Genomic DNA, 22,305 nt, shown 5'->3' on the forward strand with positions numbered 1-22,305 from the left:
ATGGGAAGATAAAGACATGGTTTAGAGGCTGAATTTCTAATTTATTTAGCAAAAACAATGAAATGCTTGTTTTTAAGACATTCAAGGCCTGTTTAAAATAGGGATTAGATGCCATAATAGGTCCCCTTTAAGCTTATTTTTCGGCAGTCTGTAAAACGATAACTCCGATTTCTTGCTAAATCTATGAGTACAGTCCATCGCACATCAGCTCTTTCCTATTTTAGAGGTTTTCCAGTTGCTCAAACTGAAAGTTTACGCTGCCACTCTTGAGCTAATAAAGAAATGAAATGTGTAATTTCAAACATTGATTGGACCTCTGTGCTTCACGGCTGCAGCTCTCTTTAATGAATAAACTTGCTGCTGCTGCTGCAGCTGCCTGCTGCTCAGCGCCCGGCTGCAGCAGCAGCAGCAACAGCAGCAGCTGCTCACCGCCGCTGCTGGGCGTCTCACCCTCCAGTCTCTGTCTGCAGGCTGACCTCGGAGAGAGGACTTCCAGCTCTGAGGACTCTGTTCGACGACGTCCGCTTCAGAGGGAAGGGCCACGAGGTGAGACCTCCAGGTCAGACGTAGCAGTAGAGAGGGATCAGAACAGTGGACGAGTGGAGCCAGGAAAGTTAGTGGGTGGGTGAACCAGGGGGGTCCTGGTCCTGGACCAGGGCAGTTTGGGTACAGGTTGAGGGTCAGGTATTGAAGATCCTCTGGGGTGGTGGTGTGTAAATGTTCTGGGTGGATCTCCTGAAGTCGTTAACTAAGGGGGGGTCTGTGGTCCAGGCCCAGGACCTGAAGCTCCTCATGCAGAAGATGGAGAACTGGGCCCACCGGCTCTACCCCAAACTGCAGTTTGAAGACTTTGTGGACAAGGTGGAGAAGCTGGGCAGCAAGAAGGAAGTTCAGGTGAGATGACTGGTGCTGAAGGTTCTGGTCCTGAAGGCTCTGGTCCTGCAGGTCCTGGTCTCCAGGTTCAGGTCTGCAGGTTCTAGTCCTGCAGGTTCTGATGTGTGATGTTTCTGTCCGTCAGACGTGTCTGAAGCGGATCCGGCTGGACATGCCGCTGCTGCACCAGGACTTCATGGACCAGGATGGTAAGATGGAGAATCCTGTTTGTCTTAGGAAGTGAAAACTACAGAAGAGTATTGGGGCCATGGAGGAGAAAAAATATTTGAGAGGGGAAGATTTTATTTATAGTCCACTTCGAGAAAAAAGTCAAAATGTCGAGAAAAAAGTCAAAATGTCAAGATTAATGTTGAAATACAATTTCAAGAATAAAGTTAAAATATCACATTTTTTCTCAACATTTCAACTTGTGTGTGTGTGTGTGTGTATATATATATATATATATATATATATATATATATATATATATATATATATATATATATACATATACACATATGCACATACATACATATGTGTGTGTGTATATAAATGTGTGTGTGTGTGTGTGTGTGTGTGTGTGTGTGTGTGTGTGTGTACATTAGGGGTGCAACGGTTCAAGTAGCCCACGGTTCGGTTCAGTTTCGGTTTGTGTTATGTGCATAACATAAACACCAATAACAAAGGGGTTATTGTAAGTATTGCCAGTAAGTGATGAGGGGATGGAGCTACAACAGGGCTTTTCTGCATCTGACAGGCACAAACACAAACACACACAGTGGATTGTAAAGCATTAATGCAAAACTAATGGCAAAACCGAAAATCCGTGGCACACCAGGGCGTATTGAACCGCGGAGGGCGAACCGAACGGTTCGGTTTTATACCGAGAACCGAGGGGTCCAGGGCCGTTGCATCCCTAGTGTAAATATATATTCTTTATTCTGTCCTGGATGTGTAACGTCTGCCCTTCTTCTTCCAGGGGGGGATCCAGCACCTGCTGAGCTGCAGGAGTTCAGGGATCCTGATCCAGATCCGTTCTCCACGGAGACCGACGTTGATGCTTTCCAGAGGCTGGTCCAGTCCACCCCGGCCCCCCTGGTCCAGTCCAGTCCGGCCCCCCCCTCCCTGACCGAGGAGCAGCGCCGCCGCATGGAGCTGAACCGGCAGCAGGCTCTGGCCCGGAGGCTGAAGCGCCAGCAGACAGGTGAGGGGGGGGCAGGGTCAGAGGTCACTGAACAACATTTGACCCGCAAGTTTAACCTCAGCAGTCCTGGAATGGGTCCATTAGTAGCCCCGGCCCTCAATCACAGACCAGCCAATGGCTGTTGAGGATCAGGGACCAGAACTAGGACATCTGAAGGTTTCAGATCATCTGTTTATAGAGTTTATGAACAGTAATATGTTATTTATGCAGTACCTGAAGTACTTGTAGTACCTATAGTGTTGATTCCAGCATCAGAGATGCCCCCCCCCGCCGCCCTTGTAACAATATATCGTGCTACGAAATGTCGCGATACAAAAACGATACGTGTCATGGAGGTGACAAACTGTATCGCGATATTGGGTTATTAATATTAATCTATTGTGTTGACTAGTAACGACCACGCCTCAACCCGTGGACCAAAATCTTCCTCTGCTCAGAAAAAACTAGTCCCGTGTTGCGGTCCCATTTTGAGCTCTGAACTTTTACTTATGTAAGGCTGGTGTAGAGTTAAGCCTTACCTTATTAAATTAAACCTTTTTGGGTCGTGAGTAGGATAAACACGGGGAAACTTCTGCTGAGTTCCAGTGTACTTTAATGTCCCTCAACAGTGTAGGATTTTAGAACATCAACACAGCACCTAGTGCCGTACTGTGGCGTATCACTCCGCCCAATCTAAAACAGACTAATCACTACAGATAAACTGACTAGTGTCATTATAGTCCCTGATTTACATCACAATATAAAGAATACATTTATAAAATAATGAACCCTGAATTACCAAAATAACCTTCTTAACAAAAATAAATCTCCTCTTACACTTATAAGGTGAGCATGAATCAATCTTTTTTATGATGTAAAATTGTATGGATTTATTTACTTTTATTTATTTATTTAATTTTAGTTCTTAAATTAGAAAGGAAAAAGTCAAATCATACATGAGAGAAACTATTCAGTTTGTGGCAAAATATTTGTACTTGTATGAAACTGAAGATTCATAATGCAAACCTGACATTTACTTTTAGTTCAGTTTGTGGAAAATGGTTGGCCTGGCTTTCTCTTTAAAACTTAAACAGCTATAAAGCATTACAAACTGTAACAATAGGGCAAACGCACAGCCTTGTTTTGTATTTTGTGTCTTTCAAATAAAAGACAGTTTTTTCCAGTCATGTGTTCCTCATTCAAGGTTGTTAAAAAAATACTGCTATAATATCGTATCGTATCGTTATCGTGACCTCAATATCGTGTATCGTACCGTATCGTGAGATTAGTGTATCGTTACACCCCTAATTGTCGCTGTCTTGCCTGAAACGGTGCTGCCAGTCTCACTCACGGCTTTCACTCTCCTCCCACCACCACACTAAGCTTAAATTAGCGGCTAGCCGGAATGTAGGCATGGGATTGTTTATGTTGTTTCACACGGACGGCTTCAGGTGAAGTACCGCACATGTGCAGTTGATGTACCTGCGGTGAGACCACGTTGTACTGTGAGTTACGTGGAGTGTTTAATAAAGTTCCCTGTGAGTAAGGGTAATACTCAACCGTCCAGTTTGTATAATTAAGGAAGATAGTATTTACTGAAACATGGAACAGCTAGCTGAGCAGCGGCGGCTCGGCGGCTGCTCAGCCCCCAGGCTGCACACTCACCGGGGGAGCTGTGGGGCGGCTCAACATCTCCCCTTAGAGTCACTAACCAGTAACTGCAACAACAATGAAGTATCGGTGCGTGGTATCGGAGAATTTTTGCGAGTACGAGTATATGAGAGCAGTATCTGCTACCGATATCGGTAACGGGGCATCCCTAATCAAAACCAATAAAAAGTAAAAGACAAAAAAAAAAGAAACACAACTAACAGATGGGTGTTGACTCTGATTCTTCAGGTCCAGGTTCCTCGGACTCCCAGAGCGTCCAGACGTCCCCGTCAGGACACCAGTCCACATCTGGGTCCACATCTGGGTCCTCAACAGTCCCCAACGAGTCCCCGATCCAGGATGACGAGGCTCCGCCCACAGGCCCCGAGGAGGCTCCGCCCACAGAGCTGGAGGAGACTCCGCCCACAGAGCTGGAAGCTCCGCCCACAAGCCTTGAGGAGACTCTGCCCACAGAGCTGGAAGCTCCGCCCACAAGCCTTGAGGATACTCCGCCCACAGAGCTGGAAGCTCCGCCCACAAGCCTTGAGGAGACTCCGCCCACAGAGTTGAAGGCTCTGCCCACAGAGCCAGAGGCTCCGCTCACAGAGCTGGAGGAGCAGAACTGAATCTGGTTCCTGGACCTGGTTCTGGTTCCTGGACTGATTGGACCCTCAGCAGACGATGCTGTTCAGTGGTTGCTAGGGAACCATCCTAGAGTATTATGGGCTGTCAGCTGAGTCGGTGGTTCCTACTGGATTTGTGTTTGTTTTTAATATAAAATGCCAAATAAAGATGTTTTCAGAAGCAGCTGGTTGTTGATGATGAAACCTGGACCTGTCGGGATTAAACCTGCGTCGGAGACTTTAAAACCCTGAAACGCTGCAGGAACCTTCACGGAGACGGTTCTGGTTCTTCTGGACCTGTGAGCTTCGTAACGCCACAGAACCAGCAGACGTTTAGTCCCCTGGTACAGAACATACCGACCCAGTTAGAACCGGGAGGGGGCGGGGCCTTGGGTGATGACATCACAACACCTGAGACGACGACTGAAGCACAAGTTTTTATTGTAAAACCACCAACAGCGTCCAGAGACCATGATGCACCTGGACGGTCCGGTCGTAGCTCCGCCCTGACGGGTCTGGTTCCGGGGGCCGGTTCCTCCGGGAACCTCCTGCTCTCGGTATTGACGAGGATCAGAATCGGGAAAAACAAAAACCTAAAACCGTCTCACTAAAATACATCTGAGGAAAACATTCTGAGTGTTTCTGAAACGAGGAACTTTCTACAGGGTTCCTACAAATTTTTCAAGGTCAAATTAAAGCACTTTTCAAACACTTTCAAGGGTCATTTTCAAAATCTTCAAGCACCTCATTGCTGGGGTAAAATATCTACAGGAATATATATACCGTACTCATGAATATTTTTTCCGCGTTTTATCACAATTATGTACATTGTATCGTGCTGCACGTGTCGTGCAAACATCTAGTTATTTTTCATCACTAAACTATATACAGTCTGATCCCAATTTTGTGAAAGACAGAGTTATAATTTCAAGCACTTAAACTAAAATTCAAGCACTTTTCAGGCCTTGAAAACACAACATTGAAAATTAAGCACTTTCAAGGATTTCAAGCACCCGTAGGAACCGTGTAAAAGACATCTGAGGGAAAAGTTCTGAGTTTCTGAAATGAGGAACTTTCTAAAAGCAGCAGCTTTAATCCTAAAAGACCTTCAGGGGGGCCGAGGTTCCTGGCTCTACGCTTTTTTTTTTTATGAAAGACAAAATGCAAACAGCACAATACAGCCGCCAGGGGGCGACAATGAACAGGACACAATGAACTATAGAAATAAATGCATTAAAAAGAGACACAAACTTAAGGCCTCAAAGGCCTTTGCATTGGTGGAGTCTAATGGTTCTAATATATTGTTTGACCTCAATTTCAAAAATACAAAAAAGAGGCTTTTGATTAATATAACGGGATTTGTACGGAAGAGTATTAGGGCCATGCAGGAGAAAAATATTTTTAGGGGAAGATTTTTTTTATTGTGCACTTCGAGAAAAAAGTCAAAATATCGAGATTAATGTTGAAATATAATTTCAAGAATAAAGTCGAAATTTTGCCTTTTTTCTCAACATTTCAACTTTATTCACAAAATTTTGACTTTTTTCTCAATATTTCGACCTTTTTCTTGAAATTGTATATCTGTGGAGCTTGCATGTTCTCCCCGTGCTTGCGTGGGTTTCCTCTGGGTACTCCGGTTTCCTCCCACAGTCCAAAAACATGCATACTAGGTTAATTGATGACTCGTAGGTGTGAGTGTGAGTGTGTCTGGTTGTTTGTCTGTATATGTGGCCCTGTGATGGACTGGTGACCTGTCCAGGGTGTAACCCCTGCCTCTCACCTGAAAATAGCTGGGATAGGCTCCAGCAGACCCCCGTGACCCTGCAAAGGATAAAGTGGGTTTAGATGATGGATGGATGGATGGATGTATATCTGTTTTTGTAAATACGTGTAAACGTGGCCTCAGCAGTGGTTTAAACAAATAAATGAGCCAACACAACTGCTGCAGCTCCATGAAGATCGGCTCCAGTCTGGGTTAAGCACCGGGAACAGAGATAGTAAAATGAAAACAGCGTCACCAGGACTGAAACAACAGCACTATTCATACCGGAGATACACCTGACAGTCAAATGAGGCTGCGCTTCCTTCCTGCAGCAGTCAAAGGAAGTCAAAGGTCAGCGTAACCTGCAGGAGGCTGCAGCTCCGCAGCTCCACACGGACCGGGATGGAGACCAGGATGGAGAGCAGGTCCCTGGACCTGGACCCGGAGGGGGGCCTGAAGGAGCTGGTCCTGAGGTGGTTCACCGAGACCCAGGCGCCCCTCATCCTGCACAACGGGAACTTCCCCGACTGGTTCCAGGGACTCGCCGCCAGAAAGTAAGTCTGCTGGAGGGGGGGGCTGAACTGTTGTTTCTGTGTTTATGTTAAAGTAGTTTGAGTAGTTAAGAGCTTTGCTGAGGTTTAGAGCCGCTGGATCAGCTGACAGACCTGCAGCTCCTCTATTGACCCGTACAGTCCCCCGTCAGGCTGCACTCACGCTGCTGCATTCTGGATCTAACAACACATTACAGTAATCTAGTCTAGAAGATACAAACGCATGAACTAGTTTTTCTGCATCACTCTGCGAGAGGATTTTCCTAATCTTTGCAATATTACGGAGATGGAAAAAACGCTTACAAACGCTTCTACAAACATGACTAATACATGGTTTAAACCAGTGGTTACCAACCTTTTTTCCTTGGAGCCCCCCTACTTGTGTCTAAGACCAGCCAGTCCCCCCACCCCAAAAGAGTAAAGTGATTCGTTACAAATCTTTAATTGAATTGTTTTTTTTATACATTTCTCTTCGGTTTACCCTGTATACATATGATTTTGTTTTTCTCACTTCATTTTGTGTCACCAATGTATAAAATGCGCACAAAAAATAATTGCAAGGACATAAAAATATTTCTGAAAAATGTCTCTTAATATGAGAGCATAACATTTTTAACATTTTTCCTTTAACAACCTGTCGGAGTAGTAGTATGATTAAATGTTGAATAATGATATAATAATACGTTTTTAGTTTTTATCCTGCTAAATAACTAAGTATTTTAAAATGATCAAAACATATAACAACACCAAGGTTTCTCACAGTTGCACTGGAAGCCATCGCAACACCATCTAATCCCTTCCTAAAATGCTCTGGACCAGGAATGATAACCTCTGTTTTATCTCAATTTAGAAGCAAGAAATTTCTGGACATCCAGTCCTTGATGTCCCTAAGACATGCCTGAAGTTTAACCAACGGTTCTGTCTCATCCGGCTTCATAGAAAAATAGAGCTGCGTATCATCAGCATAACAATGAAAGTGTAAGCCGTGATTCTGGATTATACTTCCCAAAAAGACTGCAGGTCTTTTCTTTCCTGATTCTGAGCTGATTCAGAGCTGAGAAATCCAAATGACAAGAACATCGGTGTATAAAAGAGCAGCAGAGTTTAGTCTTCAGCCTGAGGAGAATATCAGTAATAAGGAAGATATATACCATTTTAAAACAGATAAACAGCTGTTCATGTGTCACAATCACACGTGTCAATCCATCGCCACAGGCTAATATCACGCTTCATAAAATCACGGATACTTCCTGCACACACACACTCACATACACACTCACATACACACTCACATACACACACACTCACGGTGACACAAACCACAGTAGAGCCAGGAGTCACTGGCAACAGAATCTCAGACGCATCAAAGGATGTTTCAGGTTCTGGTGTTTCAGGCTGTTCTGACGTCCATGACTTCATTTATCCTCACAAGTTGGTTTTAATCCTCTTTTTACGATTTATAAACTTAGTCTGACTTCCTCAAGCTTTTATTTTGGTAAATCTGGTTATCGGCAGCGGGAATTCCTGTATTAGTTAAGCATTTACTGAATGATATCTGGTCAAATATCTTACTCACCTCTAGTAACCCAGACCACCAATTAATTAATTTAAACTATGTACATGGAACTTATCTAAGCCCCTGAAGGTTATGTGTGATGAAACCGGTAAATACTCCATACTGTACTCTCTGTACCTCCAATGAAATTGGTACTTTTTTTCACATGATTTGAGAATGCCAAGGAGTTTTGGAGGATGGTTGCTTCTAAACTCTCATTACTTTTTACTAACATTACACCATCCCCAACTATATTTTTATTAAATGCTATATCCCAGTTGCATTTCAAATGTACACAAAAACGCATCTTTTTTGCGGGATTAACAGCAGCAAAGAAGATTGTGGCTATGAGATGGAAAACTCCTCGTACTTTAACATTCCAACAATGGGCTCTCACTTTCTTAGATATTGTGTATATGGAACTCTCGATGGTGCGCGAGAGAAGAACATTAATACATGGTCTCAATTCGCAGAGGTGCTCCAAAACATGTTTTAAAATTGTACTTGACCTTATAAGGTGCTGTTCTTCAGCTTGGTGTATTGACATGTATCTGTATGTGTTATATTTGCGTAAATATATAGGTACTATGTCTGCGTATATATTGACACAAGGCAAATGTGACACAAAATAATTTTGCATTATGTAATATGGTTGGAGGGAGGGAGGGTGGGGGTGATGGTTGTTTTGTATTTTTTTGTGTCATACAAACATATTATGTATGGAAAAAAAAATATTAAGTTGATCGGTTTCCAATTATTAAATGTCACATACATAAATAAAATAAATACATTTCACTCAAAAGATTCAGATTTAACTATCAATTTTATGTTTAAGTCCCCCGCGCCAGGTAGTTCCTGTTGACCTGAGTACTTGTACTACTGACCTGAGTACTTGTACTACTGACCTGAGTACTTGTACTACTGACCTGAGTACTTCTACTACTGACCTGAGTACTTCTACTACTACGGGAACCTTTTTCACCCCGTTAAGGTTCCTGGACATTTCTGCTAATGGAGACAAACACCAACGATCCGGCCCTGAAAAAAAAAAACGGATGGAACCATCACGTAGTAAATAAAAAAGGACGGTCCAGTTGGACTTGGATTAGCAGGTCTGGAACAGAGGAGTCCTGAGTAGGCATGGGAAACCAGAACCGGTCCTTGTTCAGAACCGGTTTCCAGTGTTTCAATTCCTTGGGATCGTTTATTGGCAAATGATTGGCTTTTCGATTCCAGTGGGAACGACGTCATCATTATGTTGTTTAAAGGAGACCTATTATGGCGTCTAATACCTATTTATAATAACAGGCCTTGAATGTCTTAAAAACAAGCTTTTGATTGTTTTTGCTAAATAAATTAGAAATTCAGCCCCTGAGCCATGTCGTTATCTTCCCATTCTCTAACCTTATTATCTATGCAGGATTCTGAGTGGACGGGGCTATGATAATGAGGCTCTGTGCTGATTGGCTGCCTGAATGACACGATACACCGCTACGAAAAAATGGCGGAAGCTCCGGCCGGCGGAGTTACACCGTGTCCTCACCGTGTCATAACTGCATGCGATGCGAGCGAGCGTCAACGACAAAATCGATTCCATTGCTTTATTTTCTATTGGACTGTCCTAACTGGCCACAGCGACGCAGCACGACGCGGCGCCGTTTTGAGCTGAACATATGTTTTTCATAATAGGTCCACTTTAAGCTAGCAGTCAATAGTAAACATGGCGCCCCGGTGATCAAACGCTCGACAGTCCGGTAACATTTCAGTTAAAAAGACGACAACAAGACAACTTGCAATACTTGCCAAGTAAATATTTCATCAAAGGGAGGAAATACTATCAACATACAAAAACATTAGTGCACACAGCAGCAATAACAATCAATGAATCATGCTCAACCCAGCAGCAGCAGCAACGGTAGCATGTCCTTGGCTGACTCCATGCGTTACTGCAGGTAACTAATTAACGAATATGCCCTTCATATTAGCACCATTTGCCTCATTGTTTTCCTTTTTCCCCAAGGAGCTCAGTTTTTTTTAACAGTTAATTTGAAGGATTACGGTGAACCAGGATTTGATTTTGGATCAGTAGGAGGTGAGGGAGGAGGAGGGAGTTTGGAGTCTGGGACTCATCGGCCGAACACTGAAAATGGATATTGAATTCATAAAAATGGTGATATTTTGTTGATTTCAAAAGATCACAGTTGATGTACAAGGCTTATAATAATCTGTTGCCAGACTGTATGCAGAAGCTGTTTCAGCAAAGACTAAGCGGATATGAACTGAGAGGAAGCTGTTTGTTCACAAAAACAAAGAACAGAACGGAGGTCAAACATAGATGTGTTTCAGTTTATGGGTTCATCTGTGGAATGTTTTGGAAATTAAAGAGTGCAGTACATAGCAAATATTAAAAAAGATATTGAAGAACAAGATGCTCATTAAGTATGATCATATTGTATGTGTGTTTATGTAAGTGTCAAAACTTAAACAGATAATAGGTTTATACAGTATATTGAATGTTTTCAATATACAAAAAGTATATGAAATGTTTTTCTTTTAATTGATTTAGTGCTCTGTATCGGTTTATGTAGGAGCTGACAGAAAAAAGAGTAATAAACTAAGCTTCAGCCTACACCTTTTCGGTCTTGTTTTGTTTATATATATTCTGGTCTAATGCAATATTAGCAATGACCAAAATAAACAAACAAACAAACAAAATACTGCAGAGGGCGAGTAGAGAGGTTTTAGATTCAAGACAACTTTATTTATCCCTTGAAGGGCAATTTGATTCGGCAGCTCGCGCCCAAACACACACATAACAAACACATAACACATTCAATAGAACACAGAGAGAAAGTTGGCAGCTGTGTGCACAAATCTGCAATTTGTTGCATTAAAAAGTGCTGATACCAATAAATTAATAAAAAAAAACAGTCTATACAAACACCGGATGATATAATTCCTTGAAGGTACACAGTACCTAAATGTACATACCAAGCAAATTCATAAGGATAAATTTAATAGCCGGACAGGAAAATCCTCTTGCAGACTGGTAGTAACTGGGGGGGTCTGAGAGATGAGAATGAAACCTTATAGGGGGTGCCAGTGAGGAGGATGTTTACACTCTCCTCCCGCTTTATAAGGTACACCCTGCAGTACCGGGTCAGACCACCTTTCACCTTCAGAACCGCCTCAGTCCTTCGTGGCTCAAATCCAATAAGGTTCTGGAAACGTTCCTCAGAGAGTTGGGTCCATGTGGACATGACGGCATCACGCTGCTCCACATCCATGAACCTCCCGCTGCACCAGCACCCAGTTGGACCGAGATCCGGGTAGTGAATGTTCTAGGAACCAGTCTGATGGTTCTGAGGTGGTTCTGTCTGACCCAAACCCAGTCTGATGGTTCTGAATGACCCGGTACCCTGCTGTAGTGGACCCATCGTCATGTTCTAGGAACCAGTCCAGGCTCGCCACCCGTCCCTTGAAATACGGAATTGTTACGTTATTGGGAATTAAAAGTTTTTTTAATTCCCAATTCCCAACAGTTTATTCTGTATTTCACAATTGTCTCCTGCACATCTGTCACGCACGGACACACATGAACAACGCACTAACAATAATGAACAAAATAAAGGACAGGATACATTAAAGACAGCAACATATGTTGTTTTGCTCTCTGTTATTTATTGACGTCATAATCTACAGGTGAAGGTTTGAAAATTTGAATATATTGCAAAAATTCATTTGTTTCAGTAAATTCAACTAAAGGTGAAACAAATATATTATTTCCCACTATGAAAAGTGAGATATTTCAAGCCTTTATTTGTTATAATTTTGGTGATTATGGCTCACAGTTTATGAAAACCCCAAATAAAAAAAAAAAGATTTGAATGTTTTATGAAATCAATAAACAATTCAATCATCAAAATTATAACAAATAAAGGCTTAAAATATCTTGCTTTGCATGTAATGAGACTAGGTAATATATGAGTTTCACCTTTTAAGTTGAATATAAATGAACTTTTACACCATATTCTAATTTTCCGACCTTCACCTGTAGCTAAATTATACAACTTGGCTGGACTTTAAACTTTAAATCAAAGCATTTTGTTTTTTGATATAAAATAAATACATTTCTATGCTGTTTAGACGTTTTGGGGATGTCCCTTTTTTTGGTGCCTGCGCTGCTGAAATTGGGCTTCCCTTATTTCTATTTCTGAAAAGTGGCAACCCTAAACCAGTCTGAGGTGGTTCTGAGATGGTTCTGTACAAGGATGGATCCATGTCTCCTACCAGCGACCCGTTTCCCCGTTTGTACAGGGACTGAATGGTCCTTAGGGACCGACCCAGTAGGTTCTAGCATTGACCCGACCGTTCCTCCCACAGCATTCCTCCAGCGGCAGAGTCAGAGTGATGACATGTTGCAGAACTAGGTGATGAAACAAAGATATGTTCATCTGTGACAAATAAACTCTTGTATTTCTTATTTAGCTTATTTATAACATGTAGCATTGAAACTACACCTGAACTGTAGATGTTTATGTTGGGAATGAGGTTGGAGTCGGACCCGGATGTAGGAGAGCAGGAGTTCCAAAAAGCAGTGATTTATTGTACTTAACAAACAAAACCAAAGAGCTGCTTAGCAGGAAGAATCAAAACTACAAACTCTGACATGTAAAACACGGAGGGAGGAAACGGTAGAGACCGCCAGGGAGCAGGGGAAAGACAAGACCAGATATACTTGGATATCTCTTAAAATTAATTACGTTCCACCTCTTGAATGAAGCCATATTATTTTCTTTATGGATGATTTGGAATTTTCTCTTTCTGATATTAAAGGTATTGTGACATAATTTTTAACATGCTTTTAACACTATTAAAAGTCTTGGCCAACATCCCTCAAATGTGTCTAAAAGAGTGTAACAAGAAAAACTTCACTCTAGTACTATTTTCCTGGCTTTTTATTACAGTGTTTTTTTGCACCGTGAAAAATGCTTCCTTTTCCCCCTTTCCTGTCAATCATTGCGCCGCTCCTCCTCCAAACCTCCTCCTCCTCCAGCCATACGCTCACAGCGGCGTCGGAGAGAGCCGGGAGCGACAGGCGAAGCATGCACGGAAAAGCAGCACGGCGAACCACAGCAAACAATCATAAAAATAAAGGCATGCAAGCAGCACTGTCCCCTCATCTTAAGTCCAGTCAGTGGCCGCGGGTCTTCTTAGCAGTTTTCCTCCGGTGATTAGAACAAAAGAGGTTCTAAACAGCTCCGTGTTAAGCCTCATTTATGGTTCCGCGTCAAATCGACGCAGAGCCTACGCCGTAGGGTTCAGCGTACGGTGCGCGTCGCCGCGTATCCCCTACGCCGTAGGCTCTGCGTCGGTGTAACGCGGAACCATAAATCAGCCTTTATGGTGCGCTGGAGAGGAGAGGAGACGAGACAGGGAGCTGGGTGGAGGGGGCGGTGATTTAGCGGATCGTTACGTAACGATCCGCCACCAAACCACATGCGCCGTTTTTGCACAGTTATGCGGAAAATCCCAGAAAGCACACAATACACTGAATGTTAAAAGTTCGTTGTTTTTTGGGTGTAATTGATGTCAAGACACCCAACAAAACACAAAACATCAAGAAAAATGTGTTTTTCATGTCACAATCCCTTTAATATAATTTTGTTACTGGGTAAGTACCATATTCATTGTGCCAAATAAACCCTCCTTCCAGGGTTTTATTAATGATTTAAAGATTTTTTTCACATGTCTCAAAAGAGTAGAAAACAAAAATGCAAGTTAAATAAGTCTAGACATTGATTGCTATTTGTTATTTTAATTTAATAATTCCTCTCCTTTTCTATGCTCCATTATGTGAATGTAAATGCTTAATTTATTTTGTTATTCATATGCACCTTTTAATTCTTAGAGCACCTTGTTTTTTAGTTTTTTGTATTCCTTACAAGAATCCCCATTTTTCTATTTTTATTTTCCTTTCTTTTCATATTGCATTTAAATTGATATTTGTCCATTATCCTCTTTGAGAGTTTGTATATTTTCAATAAAGATTTGTTTAAAAAAAAAAAGACCAGCGGTGCGTCCGAAATGTCATACTAAACAGTATATACTCAAAAAGTATACTTCAGTTCGGCACACTTTTGAGTAAATATCAGTAGTATGCATTAATTAGGACGTACTACTCAGAGACACACGGCACTTCCTGCCGTTGGGAGGGGGAGTTGTTTCCATGGTAACAGCTCCTGTCACATCAGCAGCAGTTCACGTTTATCCTGGCCCAAACAAGATGAATATCATAATATTAATCATAATATTAATCATAATATTATATTATATAATCATATTATTATACTTAATATTATACTTATGACATATAGGTATCTGCGCAGCACTTAGCACCAAACACCACTGCATTGCATTGTTGGAAGTTTCTGCTTAGCTAGTGTCCATCAATCCACACTAATACATTTCTCCGGAATGAGTATGGATAGTACATAATATTGTTTTTGCTACTCATTAGGGAGGAAGGATGGGATTTCAGACGCAGCCCAGATCTACAGAAGGGTTAACGAGACACAGGTGCAGACGATCAGGGCAGATGGAAACAGGAAGGTCAAACCAGAATTTAAACACAAGGACATGGGCTTCAAAATAAAACAGGAAACTACCAAAACCATAACAGTTTATCTGCCAAGAAAGTTTGCATGAATCACAGCTGCCTCAAGATGGTTGGGGCGGGGGGGTTAAGGTGTGGGAACTGGTTCCAGTTCTGAAGGGTTTATTTATGGCTGAATCCGTTGGTTATCAGCAGATCTGGCTGATGGTTGTGACCACGGATCCAGATCCCTGAGAGCCGGCCGGGGCTTTGTGACATGGCCGGGGGACGCTTTGAATCTAATTTGCCTGCCGGCCGTGCGGCTGCTTCATGTCTCTGCTGCAGGGAAGCTGAGGATCTGCTGAGAGATAAGGCTCTGGGCTGCTTTCTCATCCGCCTCAGCGATAAGGCCATCGGCTACATCCTGTCCTACAGGTGAGGCCTGACCTGAACTCTGCTGCCATGTTTCCCTGCGGCTCTCTGACCTCCTCCTCCTCCCCTGCAGGGGCCAGGACCGATGCCGCCACTTCGTCATCACCCAGAGTCCCGGCGGGGAGTTCGTCATCGCCGGAGACAGCCAGCTGTTTGGGAGTCTGGCCCAGCTGATAGAGCACTACAAGCTGAGCCCCATCGAGCCGTTCGGAGAGGTCCTGACCTCCAGCTGCTGCCAGGTGGGACGCCGCCTCACTCTAGCTTCATTATGAAGATGGAGGCGCCGCCTCAGACTAGCTTCATTATAAAGATGGAGGCCATCTTCAGTTGAAACAGCGTCTTTGACGTAGTTGTGATTATTTCCAGCCCTCTGGGTTTAATCTGTGGCACCTCTAAAGATCAGATTTTTCTCTGAAGTCCCTCTCTTCCCTCTTCTGCTCTGCTTCTCCATCAATGATCAATTATCCAAACTAAAGCAAGGATAGTTCTGGTCTGAAATGGATAGTTCTGGGGCCTCATCTATAAAGCTTGCTTGCGCAGAAAAAGCGCCTGAAAGTTGCGGAAGCCGCCATCTACGCAAAGCCTCGGATCTAAAAAGAAAAAACTAACCAAAAAATCTGCTTATCTTTACGGCAACTCGGACCCTCCCGTAAGAATTTACTTAAGACACGGGGAACTGGTGACGCAGGCGGTGAGGTGGTGAAATGAAGCCAGATTCATGTCATACTCTTAATAATGTCATCACATATCACAACATATATCAGACTTATAATAAAATAGCGCTGATCGTGTTCCTCTGTGTGTGAAGCTCAGTCAGTCAGGACTCTGGTGCTGCTGCAGCCGCGGTGACACGCGGGGAACCTCCTCCACCTCTTTAGGACAGAACAAATGAGGGGCTTCGTAGAGCGTTTAGGGGCTCCACAGAGCCCCTCATTTCTTCCCTAAAGGGACACAGATTTTTTTTATATATATATAATGAGTTTTACGCGCGCGTGAAACCTTTACGTGCGGGTGTAAGCCTAAATTATGGTCCCGCGTTAAAACGACGCAGAGCCTACGCCGTAGGGTACGCGGCGACGCGCACCTACGCCGTAGGCTCTGCGTTGGTGACGCGGAACCATAAACCTTCCCTGAGCAGCTCTGAGGGGAGACGGGAGAGGAGGAGGGGGAGCGGGGGGTGAAGCGGGTCTGCCGGGCCCTTCGCACAGGGTGTGATTTGCAGTTAATGGCTGATCCTACAGTTAGTTTTTAAACTATAAAAAGTGGGGGGGACAAAAACATGATTTTGAAAAGACGGGGGGACATGCCCCCCCCTGTTGCGCCGGGGAACTCACGGTGTTCCGCGCAGCAACGACGTGCTGCCACTCACTCGCTGTATTTTATACTATTTATTTTTCTACTTTTACTGTGACCACAAAATAATGTCGTTTTCCTGTCCTCCACCTCATCCACAACATCTCCATCTCAGATCTCAGTGAAATTCAGTACGGTGGCTGGATACGTCTCATTCATCCTGAAGCCAAACAGGCTGCAGGAAGCCACTGCGCATGCTCAGCAGGCTCATTCATAAGCAAAAACATACCATTTTTGGTATGAAGTGGGCGTGTAGAGGGCGGGATATGAGGCGGATTCACCTGCGCAACCTTCCAGCTGGACTGTGATTTATGAAGAGAACCTGCGTGCACGCGGTTTTATAGATCCGGATTTTTTTTTGCGCCCGCCATTTTCGGCTTTTGGGTGTACGTGCAATTTTAGTATGAATTCTACGCACTCCATTTTAAATGAGGCCTCTGGTCTGTGGTGGATAGTTCTGGTCTGTGGTGGATGGATCAGAATTATCCATCTCAGACCAGAACTATCCACCGCCAACCAGAACTATCCATCCTTCTTACTGCTGTTTCCTGGTAAACATTGCTTTAGTTTGGATAATTGATAATTGATGGCGAAGCAGAGCAGAAGAGGAAAGAGTGGGATTTCAGAGAAAAATATGATCTTTAGAGGTGCCACAGATTAAACCCGTCCAGCTTCCTCATCTCCTTTTCTTTCTCCAAACCAATGGCTTGGATCCATGACGTGACTGGTATTCCTGCTCGTTTCAGGCCGACACCGGTGAGCTGTATGACATGGTGAACACCAGAGGGAAGTCTGGTGTCAGTGTCCAGGCTCTCCGGACAATGTGGGACCAGAAAAAAGATAATCAGGGCGAAACTGGAAAAACCCAAAAGTTCCCGCAGGAACCGGTCCCAGCTCAGCCGCCGGTTCTTCCCCCGAAGACTGCGCCCAGGAAGCTGACGGGGACGGTTTCTGTAGACGTGACGTCGCTGCCGCAGGTAAAATAGAAGCTGGACCTGAGTGATAAAAGAAATCTAAACAATTTATCAAACTAGTTAATCAGAGTTTTATGTTAGTGAACCTGTAATGGCTGTACATGAAGGTGCTCAGTGGTTGATGTTGGTAACCAGAGGTGGCATGGGAGGGGTTTGTTTGTTGGGAGGGGGAGATTACTGTTTTTATTGTATCGTCGGAATAATGAAAAAAAAAAATGTTAATCACAAAAAAAGAAGATAATGAGATTTGAAAATCATTGCATTTAGTTTTTAATCACATTTTACGCAGATTTGGAGACGGTGGTCGATGGTATCAGATTTAAACACAAATATTCCTTTTCTGTCAAATTTTACAACCCCGATTCTAATGAAGTTAGTATGTTATGTAAAATGTAAATTTAAAAAAAGGATGCAATGATTTGCAAATGTCATTAATTATTCCCAGTAGAACATAAACATGTCAGATGTTGAGAGATTTTGCCATTTCACGGAAAATCTTCTGTCAGCAACACATCTGTAAAAAGTTGGAATAGAGCAATATTTACCGTCCTCCATACCTGAGCAATTAAAAGCAGAAATGCAGAAAAAAAAAAATCAGTTTTATGAAAGGTAATGGTTGTGTGTGATGCCATTTTCACGGTATGGCAATCAACTTTAAAGGGACAGTTTGTGCTTAAATGTTAATATGACTTTCTTCATACAGTATAGTGATGTGAATCAAAATTCAAACAGTGAATCAAAGAGATAAGGACAACTATTTTGCAAAAAACCAAAACAACCCAAAAACAAAATCTCCTTTAAGAATCAGAATGGAATCGATTCTTGAAATTTTAATCAATCCCCAGCCCTCTGAGATCTGTACCACCTCCTGAACCTCCTTCCTCTCACAGAGTCTTGTGTTCCAGGGTTCTCCGGTTCCTCCGGTCCCCAAGAGAGGTCTCCCCCTGGGCTTCATCCTGGGTGGGTCTCTCCCGGAAACGTCTCACTCGAGTGAAGCCCAGACCAGAGGAACCCCAGCCCCAGACCCCAGCAGCAGGGGGTCTCCAGGAGGTCCTGGTCCTGGTCCGGGGGATCTGCTGAACCAGGTGGAGAACCGGAGAAGGTCTCTGCCTCAGCTAGACAACAGCAGCATGGAGGAGGAGGAGGACGAGTCCTTCACGGCCTCCATCCCTCCCAAGAGGGTGACCTGTGTCACCTACTCCCTCCACACCTGCTCCCCCACCGCGCTGGGCTCCAGGTTCCAGCAGCAGAGCCCTGGGGAGGAGCCCCTGAAGTCCAACCCCCTGTACCAGTCCTCCGAGCCTCCTGGGGGGCCTCCGGCCCGGCAGGGAGACATCACCTACGCTGAGGTTCCTCAGGAACCAGCAGCACCGCCGGATGGAACCTACGAGCAGATCCAGGACAAGGGAGCTGAAGCTCCGAGCAACACCTACGAGTCTCTGGAGGACGTGAAGACCAAGAAGAAGTCCACCTGGGGGAAAAATGTAAGTCCAAAAGAATAATAATGATAATGATATTAATGATAATAATAATGATGATGATGATGATGATGATGATAATAATAATATTAATGATTATAATAATAATAATAATAATAATAATAATAATAATAATAATAATAATAATAATGATAATAATACTAATACTAACAACGACAATAATAATATTAATGATGATAATAACAATGGTAATAATAATAATGATGATGATGATGATAATAATGATAATAATAATGATAATAATAATGATAATGATGATGATGATAATATTAATATATTAGGTTAATAGGTGATTCTAAATTGCCCGTAGGTGTGAGTGTGGTTGTGAGCATGGTTTGTGTGTTTATATGTGGCCCTGTGATGGACTGGTGACCTGTCCAGGGTGTAACTCCTGCCTCTCACCTGAAAATAGCTGGGATAGGCTCCAGCAGACCCCCGTGACCCCGCAAGGGATAAAGCGGGTATAGATAATGGATGGATGATGATAATGATAAAAATAAGAATAATAATAATGATGATGATGATGATGATAATGATAAAAATAATAATGATAATAATAATGATGATGATGATAATGATAAAAATAATAATAATAATGATGATGATGATGATAATGATAAAAATAATAATAATAATAATAATAATGAAGATGATGATGATGATGATGATGATGATGATAATAATAATAATAATACATTTTATTTATAATGCACTTTACATTACTGAAAATCTCAAAGTGTTACAGTTTGGTAATTAAAAGGAAACAGAAATAATAAAATCAAGATAAGAGATAAAAGGGATAAAAAGTCCAGACATGCCAGAATAAAACAATTAGAAACAGCAACTAGGGAAAAAAAACTACAGAATTGTTTAGTGATAAAATGCTTTGTTAAAAAAGGTTTTTAGTCCTCTTTTAAAAATCTTAAAAAAATATATATATATTAATTTTAAAATTAAAAGAAATATTTTCTTTTAATTTAAAAAAAATATTTTTCTTTAAAAAAAAACACTGTTCGCCCCTGATATAACCTTTTTTATTTCCTCGTTGCAGAATATGAATTGGAAGAAGTTCCTTCCAGACTACAAGAAGAAATAAACAGGATATTTCTCTGCCGGAGTTCCTCAAGTCACCATGTTGGGTCTCCTTTTATTTTCTGTCAAGTTCTTTTAAAGGACTTTGCCATGTATCACTAGTTTTAGAAATAAAGAGACTGGATCACTTCCTGAGTTTGGACCGTATTTGTCTTTGGGCCAAAACAACGATTCCCGTCTGCTGCAGCTGTGAAACGTCTATGTGGACGATGGTTCAACATCCACAAGATCCTCAGTTTGGAGGATTAGAAGCTGATTTCAGACTGGACACAGAACATGGATGGATGGATGGATGATGATAGATGATGGATGGATGACGATGGATGGATGATGGATGGATATTGGATAGATGGATGATGGACAGACTGATTGATGGATGGATGGATGGATGATGATGGATGGATGACGATGGATGGATGATGGATGGACAGACGGATGGATGACGATGGATGGATGGATGGATGGATGGATGATGGATGGATGGATGATGGACAGACAGATGGAGGATGGATGGATGGATGATGGTTGGACGGACGGATGGATGGATGATGGATGGATGGATGGAGGATGAATGGATGGATGGATGGATGGATGATGGATGGATGGATGATGGATATATGTATAACTCTCTTCAGCATAAATAACATGATAAATGTTATTTTAATGTGCCCTTTGATATTAAAATCCTGATTGAAAGTTATCCTTTACATGATTAAGTTGGGATGTAAAGAACGTCAGTCTCCTGTTTCATGTTTTTGTCACACAAACAGCCCAGGTACAGTTAAATTGTGCATTTGTTTTCTTTTCCACAATTTTCAGCAGTTGGCAAACGCTTTATGGCAATAGCCACTAGGTGGCGCATGCGCCGCGCAGCAGTCTGTCTTTCTGAAGCTTTTTTTTTAAACAAAACTTTATTGAAAATATACAAACTCTCAAAGAGGATAATGGACAAATATCAATTTAAATGCAATATTATAAGAAAGGGAAAAAAAATAAAATAAAAAAATGGGGATTTTTGTAAGGAATACAAAAAACAAAAAAACAAGGCGATCTAAGATTTAAAAGGTGCACATGAATAACAAAATAAATTAAGCATTTAAATTCACATAATGGAGCATAGAAAAGGAGAGGAATTATTCAATTATAATAACAAATAACAAGCAAGGTCTAAACTTATTTTACTTGCATTTTGGTGTTCTACTATTTTGAGACATGTGAAAAAAATCTTAAAATCGTTAATAAAACCCCGGAATGAGGATTTACAATTTCTCCATTTGGCACAATGAATACCCAGTACTTACCCGGTAACAAAATTATATTAATGATATCAGAAACATAAAATTCCAATCCTTCCATGAAGAAAATAATATGGCTTAATTCAAAAGGTGGAACATTATTCATTTTAAGAGATATCCAATTGTGTATGTCTGTCCAGAAACAATGAGACAAAGGACATTGATAAAACAAATGATCCCGTGTTTCGTCATCCTTTTTGCAGAAGGAAAGAGAAAGAAAAGCGCTGTAAGAAGATTAAAGGGACCACCAGTGTCCAGATCCAGACATGCAGGTTAAAATGTCCAACTTTACAGCAGAAATAAACATTTTCACAGTCGGGTACAAAAACCAGTCTTGGTCTCCATGGTTACAGTTCACACCACTGACGACTGTATAAGTGTATTTTTATGTACCTCGCCAGGTAAAACTATAGTAAACAATGAATGTATGATTGTGGGCGTGGTCTTTTGATTGGCAGCTGGCATCACTTCTGTACTGAAATAAAGACCTAACACACGATAGTCATTCAAGTTTAAAGAAAACTTTATCTACAAACACATTTTCAGTTGGAACTCTCACCAACGTCTAAGAAGCATGAATATAAAATATGAATAGTCCTCAAAAATGAACACCACTGGGGTTAAATCAGGTCTACAATAATAAATAAATGAAGCAGATGCATCATGATATAGGGGTCTAGAGCCCTATATAATATTTTTATGTGACTCATTTCTGGAGATATGGGAATTTTTGTGCAAAAAATTACCTTGAAAATTAAATTTGACCTTCAACATGAACTTGAAATAGGAAATGTATCTCGGGAATTGAATTCCTACCACCAAAAAAGTAGAGAAAGTGAAAATACAACAATCTAGGACTAAGAGAAAC

At 42.0% G+C, this 22,305-nt stretch overlaps 2 protein-coding genes across 2 annotated transcripts in view; both read left to right on the plus strand.

Moving 5' to 3' along the window:
- The window catches only part of tipin (timeless interacting protein), an 8,912-nt gene extending 3,964 nt beyond the window's left edge, over nt 1-4,948 (plus strand). Inside the window, exons 4-8 of the mRNA XM_061708644.1 lie at nt 471-546; nt 772-894; nt 1,019-1,082; nt 1,853-2,077; nt 3,956-4,948. Coding sequence (XP_061564628.1) covers nt 471-546; nt 772-894; nt 1,019-1,082; nt 1,853-2,077; nt 3,956-4,332 — 865 coding nt within the window. The 3' untranslated portion in view covers nt 4,333-4,948. The remainder of the gene's footprint in view (nt 1-470; nt 547-771; nt 895-1,018; nt 1,083-1,852; nt 2,078-3,955) is intronic.
- Nucleotides 4,949-6,431: 1,483 nt separating this feature from the next.
- LOC133419462 (SH2 domain-containing protein 7-like) lies at nt 6,432-21,570 on the plus strand. The gene is made up of 6 exons (XM_061708655.1): nt 6,432-6,645; nt 15,138-15,227; nt 15,298-15,463; nt 17,324-17,554; nt 18,457-19,035; nt 20,102-21,570. Exons 1-6 carry the CDS (start codon nt 6,494-6,496, stop codon nt 20,144-20,146), a joined length of 1,263 nt encoding a protein of 420 aa, XP_061564639.1. The 5' UTR covers nt 6,432-6,493; the 3' UTR covers nt 20,147-21,570.
- Nucleotides 21,571-22,305: the final 735 nt, after the last annotated feature.

Source organism: Cololabis saira, chromosome 2 (genome assembly GCF_033807715.1).
Source record: "Cololabis saira isolate AMF1-May2022 chromosome 2, fColSai1.1, whole genome shotgun sequence".
Classification (NCBI taxonomy): domain Eukaryota; kingdom Metazoa; phylum Chordata; class Actinopteri; order Beloniformes; family Belonidae; genus Cololabis; species Cololabis saira.

Coding starts and splice junctions, on each gene's coding strand:
- LOC133419462 (XM_061708655.1), top strand. CDS start 6,494: ATGGAGACCAGGATGGAGAGCAGGTCCCTGGACCTGGACCCGGAGGGG. Junction 15,228..15,297: donor GGCTACATCCTGTCCTACAG/GTGAGGCCTGAC, acceptor CCTCCCCTGCAG/GGGCCAGGACCGATGCCGCC. Junction 17,555..18,456: donor ACGTGACGTCGCTGCCGCAG/GTAAAATAGAAG, acceptor CTTGTGTTCCAG/GGTTCTCCGGTTCCTCCGGT.